Source organism: Galeopterus variegatus, unplaced genomic scaffold (assembly GCF_000696425.1).
Source record: "Galeopterus variegatus unplaced genomic scaffold, G_variegatus-3.0.2 Scaffold12240, whole genome shotgun sequence".
NCBI lineage: Eukaryota > Metazoa > Chordata > Mammalia > Dermoptera > Cynocephalidae > Galeopterus > Galeopterus variegatus.
Genome location: NW_007738351.1, coordinates 31331 through 40546, shown reverse-complemented (window position 1 = coordinate 40546; position 9216 = coordinate 31331). Strand labels below are relative to the sequence as shown.

At 51.0% G+C, this 9216-nt stretch overlaps 1 protein-coding gene across 1 annotated transcript in view; it reads right to left on the bottom strand.

Annotated features, from left to right (window-relative positions):
* Nucleotides 1-9216, bottom strand: part of LOC103611005 (angiopoietin-4-like) — a gene marked incomplete at both ends in the record, with an annotated part of 36816 nt that overhangs the window by 1327 nt on the left and 26273 nt on the right. Inside the window, 2 exons of the mRNA XM_008595054.1 lie at nt 6573-6739; nt 8194-8295. Coding sequence (XP_008593276.1) covers nt 6573-6739; nt 8194-8295 — 269 coding nt within the window. The remainder of the gene's footprint in view (nt 1-6572; nt 6740-8193; nt 8296-9216) is intronic.

Sequence of the window (9216 nt, the reverse complement as noted above, 5' to 3'; positions counted from 1 at the left end):
GTGTGATGTGAGCAGAGCAGCGTGCACATGGTGAGTGCTCAGCACACGTAGGGCTCCTTGTTATTTGGCCTCAGCAGCTGAGGCAGGAGCTGGGTGGGGAGCAATTAGGAAGGTCCTTCTGGGAGGAGCAAGTGGATGGCAGATGTGACCAGGGTGGGGCCTGGGAGATTCCCACAGAAGTTTCCAGAGGGAACATGGGGCCTGCCTATGTGGCACTCAGTCCCCACACCTCTCACCCATATGCTCTGTCTGTCTGTGGTGAGGTGGGGCATGGCCCTCCAGGTCCAGATGGCTGTGACCATCCATGAAGGCTTATCTGTGCCCATACCTGTGCCATCCTGAGCTCACATGGCTTCTGGTGCAAACCACCTGCAAAGAGGACTGTCTGGCCAGAGCTCCCTGGGGTGGGGACAGGCAGGCTGGCCCAGGTACTCATGTGGTCCTGGCTTCTCCTTGTGGCTCCCTTTGAGGGCTCAGCGATGTCAGCTCAAGGTCAGTTTCAAGGCTTAGTCTGTTTGGGTTCACCTGCAGTGCGGTGTGGGTGGAATCAGGGCTGCGCAAAGGCAATTGATCTCATGGGCTCAGTCCAGCAGCGCCGGCCTCTGCACTGTCCCCAAGTCATTAGTACAGGCTCTGCCTCTCTTCCTTTCCTCTCTGGAAGCAGAGTGGGGATGCGTGACCTCTGGGGTATGCCGAAGAGTTGGACTAGGAACCTTACCTGACCTTAAGGTAAGGTTCAGATGTACCTTAAGCTTGTTCATGGCTCATGCTTAAGGAAACCCGACGAAATATATAAATCTCCTGGGGATCCCAAGTTACGCACACAAGGTGTGTTTTCCGTATGTCCGTGGTTCTGTGCTTGAGTCTGTGTGTCTGCAGTTGTGAGGATTTTCATATGACTCACTTGCCTGTGTGAGGATGAGTGTAGGTTTTGAGTTGCTGCTGCAGTATCTATGGTGAGTCCAAGTGTGGGCTCTGGAGTCTTTGTGTCTGGTGTTATGTGCACGCGTTTACCTGCAAGCATATCTGGGAGGCACGTTTGCTCACATGTCTGTACTTGGTGTACTTGTTTGTGTAGCTCTGCCCTTGGGGCAGGGTGTGTGTGTGTGCTCTGTAGGCCTATGTGTGTACCCCAGTGGTGTGGTGAGCCCCTCCACAGTACATGCGTGTCTGCATGTGTCCCTGTGTATCTGTGCATGTATCTTGCACTTGTAATTGGGTTTGGATGTGGGGGCGCCTCTGGGAGGTATGTGCCTTGTATGCACATGTGCCTGTGTCTTGTCTGTGCCTCCCCTCATCCCTCCATGTGGGCCACTTCCTCTGCAGGCTTGTGCATGCACTCTAGCTGGACTCCAGAAGGTCCCATGACTGCCTCTGACAAATAAGGGTGCCCCTCCCTCCCCAATGTCCATTCCCCAGCTGCTGAAAGCCCACCTATCCCCACTTCTGGGCTTCCTTGTGGGGACCCTCCCCACCTCACCAGTCAGTTGACCCTGAGGGGTTGGGGCACAGGGACCAATGTCTGTTCTGTCACTTCCCCCTGGCACTCCTCTTGCAGTTTCCAGCCCGCCCCCCCGTGGTTTCCAGGAACTGCAACTCAAGTCTCCTGGGGTTTTCCTGAATTTGTAGACACTTCATAATGATCCGTGCAGCTCTTNGTGTGCCAGGCCTCCCTCATCTCCCTGAACCTGGGCCTTGGAGGGGAGTGAGAATGACCTGGACAAAGTCAATGACGAGGATAACGACTGCATTTGTTTCGAGCATCTACTATGTGCCAGGCGTTGTTCGAAGTGCTTTGCAGGGGTTAGCTCAGTCTTGTTTCATCCCCACATCACCCTGTTCCTCCCAGTTTATCCATGAGGAAATGCGAGCCTAATAGCCACAGAAACCTGCCCAGGGTCTCAGAACGACTGCGGGTCAGAGCCTGATTCCAGCCTGGTGTGGCCTGACGCGGGAGTCTCCGTGCATTGTGCTCCCAGCTGGCTGTCCTGCAGTCGCAGCCCCATCACACCTGCTCACATCCACCCACCTCTTCCAACAAGTCTTCAGCCAAGATAGATCTGTACCTGGGGCACCCCCAGCCAAGTGACTTTAATATCTGCAGCCAGCTGGGTGAGGGTTTACATTTCTTTACCAGGCTCTGTGGCCCTGGTGGGCATGTCCAGGCCTGCATGGAGGTGATGGCCATTGGATCTGGAGGGCAGAGCACCTGCATTCAAATCCCAGCTCTGCCACTCGATAGCTGCATGGCCTTGGGAAGTTTGCCTCCCTGAGCCTCAGTTTCTTCATTTGTACAAGTGGTGACAACAGTGACACTAACAGTGACAACCTCATGCATTGTGTGCAGCCTCAGCGTGTGATGTGAGCAGAGCAGCGTGCACATGGTGAGTGCTCAGCACACGTAGGGCTCCTTGTGGGAGCCGGGTGGGGAGCAATTAGGAAGGTCCTACTGGAAGGAGCAAGTGGATGGCAGATGTGACCAGAGCGGGGCCTGGGAGATTCCCCCAGAGGTGTCCAGAGGGAACGTGGGGCCTGCCTATGTGGCACTCAGTCCCCACACCTCTCACCCATATGCTCTGTCTGTCTGTGGTGAGGTGGGGCATGGCCCTCCAGGTCCAGATGGCTGTGACCATCCGTGAAGGCTTATCTGTGCCCATACCTGTGCCATCCTGAGCTCACATGGCTTCTGGTGCAAACCACCTGCAAAGAGGACTGCCTGGCCAGAGCTCCCTGGGGTGGGGACAGGCAGGCCGGCCCAGGTATTCATGTGGTCCTGGCTTCTCCTTGTGGCTCCCTTTGAGGGCTCAGCGATGTCAGCTCAAGGTCAGTTTCAAGGCTTAGTCTGTTTGGGTTCACCTGCAGTCCGGGTGTGGGTGGAATCAGGGCTGCACAAAGGCAATTGATCTCATGGGCTCAGTCCAGCAGCGCCGGCCTCTGCACTGTCCCCAAGTCATTAGTACAGGCTCTACCTCTCTTCCCTTCCCCTCTGGAAGCAGAGTGGAGACCTCTGGGGGGCACCCATGTTGTGGACCAGGAACCCCACCTGACCCATTATTCAGATGCATTTTAAGCTCGTTCATGGCTCAGGCCTGAGGAAACCCGAAGAAATACATGAGTCTCCTGGGGATCCCAAGTTACACATATGAGGTGTGTTTTCTGTGTCCATGGATCTATATGTAAGTCTGTGCATCTGCAGTTGTGAGGATTTGCATTGAGGCACTTGCCTGCGTGAGGATGAGTGTAGGTTTTGAGTTGCTGCTGCAGTATCTACGGTGGGGCCGAGTTTGCGCTCTGGAGTCTTTGTGTCCGGTATTATGTGCACGTGTTTACCTGCAGGGGCATCTGGGAGGCACGTTTGCTCACATGTCTGTGCTTGGTATGTGCTTGTTTGTGTAGTTCTGCACTTGGGGTGTGTGTGTGCTCTGTAGGACTAAGCATGTACCCCAGTGGTGTGGCGAGCCCCTCTACAGTACGTGTCTGTCTGCGTGTGTCGCTGTGTATCTGTGCATGTATCTTGCACTTGTAATTGGGTCTGGGTGTGGGGGCACCTCTGGGAGGTATGTGCCCTGTATGCACATGTGCCTGTGTCTTGTCTGTGCCTCCCCTCATCCCTTCATGTGGGCCACTTCCTCTGCAGGCTTGTGCATGTACCCTAGCTGGACTCCAGAAGGTCCCATGACTGCCTCTGACAAATAAGGGTGCCCTTCCTTCCCCAATGTCCATTCCCCAGCTGCTGAAAGCCCACCCATCCTGACCTATGGGATTCCTTGTGGGGACACTCCCCACCTCACCAGCCAGTTGACCTTGTAGGGTGGGGGCACAGGGACCAATGTCTGTTCTGTCACTTCCCCTTGGCACTCCTCTTGCAGTTTCCAGCCCCCGCTGTGGTTTCCAGGAAATGCACCTCAAGTCTCCTGGGGTTTTCCTGAATTTGTAGACACTTCATAATGATCCGTGCAGCTCTTGATAGAGTCTGGCTCAGGTTTGGGGAATGTCTGGCCCAGCTGGAGGCCATCTCTCTCTGTCTATTTTCAGAAAATCCTCACTGCCTGGGGTGACCTTCCTATTCTCTCTTTGTCTGAAGAACGCCCCTTCATTACAGGCATCCCCTCCTCCATGGAGTCCTCTCTGCTTGCACCAGCATCTCCATGCCCACTCTGTTTCCACGTAGGCAGCTCCTGTCTCCCTGGGGTGTGGGGTTACCTGTGGTAGAAATGCCCACCTCCAGACAGACACAGACCACACTGGGCTGTGAACAGCTTTGGGGGGAAGGGCCCATGTTTATTCTACTCCCAATGAGCACTGCCAGCGGGTGCCTGCAATTGGGCAAGTGTTCAATGTACTGTTATTATTTAGTGCTCTGAAGAGGGTCAAGTAAACGTGGGACCTTTGGTGCGTGGGCATGACACTCTGGAGCTGTGGGCAGGGAGCTCTCTCAATGACTCAGCTAAAAACCAGAGGGAGCAGATCAGATTCACATATCAGAGCATGGCACAGGGCTCCAAATTTAACACATATGTGTATGTTTGTATACATGGACATAAATAATATACAGTGTATTCGTAGATGCTGAAATGTTGTATTTCTTCTTCGAATATATAGTTTGTATATTTCTAGCTTTTATTCAACCCTTCCTGTATGCTAGGTACCTTACTGAGATTATCCCATTTATGACATAGATACTGTATTTTACAGATGGGGAAACTGAGGCACAGAGAGGCTAAATAACTTGTCTAAACTAAGGTCATGAAGCCAATATGTGATGGAGTCGGGATTCATATCCAGGCGGTCTGGATCCAGGACCTGTGTTCCTTAGTGCAGCGAGAAACAACTTCTCCCGATATTTCCTCATCCAGACAAATGGCAGATCCTGGACTAGGGCCACAGAAGTTGCTGCCCAGGAAGTGGGTCAGGGAGATGAGACTTAGTGGCTACATGTGTAGGAAAGACTTGGGAGGCTCCCTCAGCTTCCTCGCATGCATGTACACGTTCCAGGCACCAGGGATGGGAAAAGCACTGACAAGACAGGCCTGGGTCTGGCTCACACAGAGCAGGCCACCCAAGGGTGTGAAGGGCTGCCTGGGGACAGTGGATGCAATATCGTTTGTGGAGCATTTGCCACGTGCCAGGCGGTGTGTTAACACTTTATGTGCGGTATCTCATTGAAGCCTCAAGATGCTCTGAATGATGTAGGTATGCCTAGGACACCCATTTTACAGACATAAATGTAGAGGGACGAGCTCAGAATCACTCATGGAGATGGGGATGGAGTCAGGGCTTGAGCCTTTGCTTTGGTGTTCAGTGGCCTAAATAGGAGACATCCAGATGTCGTGGCTACTCACTGGTCAGCTGGGAGGAGTAGGGGCCATCCATCTCAGCCCTGTCTAGACTAGACCCAGGGCATGTTCTGTTTAGCTCTGGACCTTGCACTTTAAGGAGGATTATCAGATTGGGGTGGGTCCTATCAAGACGTGTGATGTCTCCTAGCTGCAGGAAGCAGGGGCATTTAGTAACAGTATTGACTGGGAGGGACACAAGGGAAGGCACATCACAGAGAGTTCATCAGAAGTGGAATTAGATATTAAGTGATTAAGTGCAGGGGGATAGAAAGACATTCAGAGATTCCTTGGGAAGAAGTGATCTCCCCATGAGAGGAGATTTCCATCAAGGTTTGAATGAAGACTGTGGCTGTGGAGGAGATTCTGGCATCATATAAAGAACCAGATGACATGTTGAGGTCCTCTTCAGCCCCGTAAGTGTCTATAAATCCAATTCTACCCTGACGCAGAGATAGGCAGACCCCAGGGTTATCTTCAGATCCTTGAGTATCTCAGAGAGGTAACGTCATGATGGGGAGACACCGCGAGTTTTGGCAACAGGGAGACCTGAATTCTAATGCTTCCTTTTGGTTAGGCCCTTAAGCTCAGTGCCTCAGTTACCATATTAGTAAAGCAGGTACAGTAATATCTGCCTGAAGGTGTTGTGGGGAGGATTTAATGGAGTGCTGTGCCTGGAACATAGTAGGTGCTCAACAAATGCTCTGTCTTTTTCCTAAACACACCAAGGACCTGACTGAGGACGGGGTGGGAAACTGGGATGATTCTACACTATCCTCATATTTAAACTCATGCTGCTGTTGAAGAGGCAGAGGCACAGAGAAGCCAGAGCTTGACTTCCCCAAGTTCACAGTGCAAGCTGGAGCAGAGCCAAAATGAGCCCATGTCTCCCAACTACCAGCCCGGGGACATTTCCACCTCACCCAGGGCATAAGGCAGGCTGGGAAAATCACCTCTTTGATTTTAGTTCTTTGTAAAATGTCTGACTTGTGGTGATTGACTTTGGAAGGCCCCTTCCTCCTCTTGGGCTGTTGGCATCAGTGACATTCTCTCCACCCCACCCTGAAGGCAGGATGTGCTGAGTGCTAACCAGCCACCTCCAGATCTGGTGACATGCACCCAAATGGGAGACAGATGGTAGAAACAGGAGATACCCAGGGACTGAACCTTGGTGCAGACTCTGTAGTCACCCCCTGTGGGACTGTAGCCCACCCACCGGCCTGGGCCCGATCTCACCTGTACAGCTGCCCCTCGCTGCCCAGCTGGAAACTCTCATACTCGGCGAAGGCCTCTCGGCCTTCCCAGTCTTGCAGCTCCACGCGCAGAGAGTAGGCTGCCCCGCTGGTGAGCTGGTGCACCACCTCATTGCCCAGCCAGTGCTCCCAGGCTGGGTCTCCGAAACCCTACAAGGAGGGGAGGGTTGGGTGGGCTGCATGCCAAGGAGGGGGACTACTCCACTGGCTCAGGAGCTGGGCTGGGACAGGCTCCAGGGTCGCTTATCCAAAACCACTGTGCCTAATGATCAAGTTCAGAAGTCCAGTGTGGGCAGGCCCGGGGGCAAGAGCCCCACACCTCCTAGAGGAAAAAGACTAAGACTTTTGTAAATGTAAAAGCCTGTTAAAAATAATTGAAATCACATTTCTTTGATGCTCAAGATCAAGCAAAACTTATATGTGGTGATAGAAGCCAGAACAGCGACTACCTTTCGTGGAGTATTAACTGGGAGGGGTCACAAGGGAGACTTTGGGTTGCTGGAAGCTTTGTACATCTTGCTCTGAATGGTGGTCATGTGGGTGAATACATATGTCAAAATTCACCGAGCCTTACCCTTCAAATTTGTGTACTTAGCATGTGTATTACACCCGATCAGGAAATTAAAGAAAATATTTCAATCAGTTCCTTGAATGGGAGCGTAAACTTTGTTCAGTGACAGGGCAGCCACCGCAGAATGTCAGCAGCATAGAAATGTAAGGCTAAGAGCGCTGGTAGTGTCTTGTCACCATATCCCGGGTCAGAAAAACAATTCAGCACCAAGGACAGGGGCACGCCTGAGCCCTGCTCCCCATTCCAGTCATGGTCTGCTGCTGATGAGCCTAATGGTCACCACTCAGCACTCTGTTGTGCATTTCTGCATCTGAGCATCCTACTTCTCTTTGCCATTTTAATGATTTTTTAAAACTTAATTGCATCAAGAGTACTCATAATTTATTTGGTATTTATTTTTAAGTATTTATCAAAAGAACAGCAAGCAGACACAATAATACTGCTGTATTACTTTGTGGGCATCATTTTCTTTTTCTTTTTTGCTTTCAGAAATGTTAAGAGCTTTTAAGTCAGCTTTCCTCAAATCCTTTACTCAAACTTTAATTAAAAATTTGGAAGACAATGAGCACTATTTCTCATCTCCTAAAATGCGTGTGGTCTTTGAGCCAGCAATTCCACATTAAAGAATGTTTTCTGCAGGTGTGGTCACACATATGTAAAAAGACAAGGAAATTCATTTAACCCATGCAGTCAGGGGTCAGTGGGGGAGGTTTTTTTCTGTCCTCTCTTTTGTATTCTTAACATTTTTTTTTAGTAATGTATATGTATTATGTTTTCCAAAAATTAATATTAAAATGAAGTTAAACTTTCATTTGTAGGACATATGTGAAAACTTTCAAAAAGAGGGTTCAATTTCAGGTGACGGAGTCCCAGAAAGCGAGTGTGCACTGGGTAAATCTGTTTGAAGGTGGTCAGCTTTACGTGAGCTGATTTATTTCTGGGAAAGAGCGACAGCAAACCAGTCCCTGCCAACAACCCAGCCCCGCCCCATGTTTCAGGACTGAAAAGCTCCTCCTCAGGGCAGCAGTGTTACCTGTTTGTAATCCTCCCAGTTCCGCTGGAAATTCACGCTGCCGTTCTCACGGCGCTGGATGACGGTCCACCCACCTCCACTGGCCTCCATGTCACAGAACACCTGGAGGGAATGGGGGAGAGGGGTGCACAGTTGGAAGCTCTTGGAGGGAGCCAGATGCCATGTCTGGGCCGGCCCAAAAGTGACTTGGCTGATGGACCCGCAAAGCCTAACAGTGAGTCTGGTGGTCAAGGGATCGGAAAGATCCAGGCTCAAATTCCCCATCACTGCCATTGCTTATCTAAGGTGGTGGGTATGATGGCCTCTCAGAGCCCTCCTCTCCTCACTTGTAAAATGGGGGTGTGCATACCTTAACCTCTCTGGGCCTCTGTTTCTCATCTAAAAACTGGGGCTGTTGTGAGAATTAAATGAGATCAGTCATGTAAAATGTTTACAGAAACAAGGCCTGGCACATGCTAGGAACTAATTAGATGGAGGATTTTTACTCGCTATTAAAGCGCCGTTGCTGTAAGGGTTTAATGTTAACAGTGGTGAAGTGCTTAGCTCACAGTGTAGACTCAGGAAATGCCAACATGGGTAAGGTCAAAAGAGTTCTTTCTCTCACAGAGCTTGCCATCTATCACAACTCAATCTTTCAGCCTAACCTTTGTTCACATGTTATTTTTCCAGCCAGTTCAGTACATGTTCAATGTTCAGTGGACACAAACTTTGTGCCTTGTCCTGTACTAGACGAATCATGAGGAACCAGATAAATCAACCCTCAGGACTGACTCGGTCTGGAGGAGGCTGTAATAGGACGGACAGAGCATCGACTGTGAGCTTTTGAGCAGCTATAAGGAGGGGGCCCAAGAGGGAATCACTGGGCACCCCTGGAAGGCTTCATGGAAGAGGCGGCATTGGAAGAGGACATGGAATGATGACATGCCTGCCAGGTAGACACGAGTGGGGATGTCACTTGCAGTGGAGAGAGCAGCAGGAGTTGGGGCTCTCAGATGGGAAAGGCCTGCTAAGGAAGAGAAGACA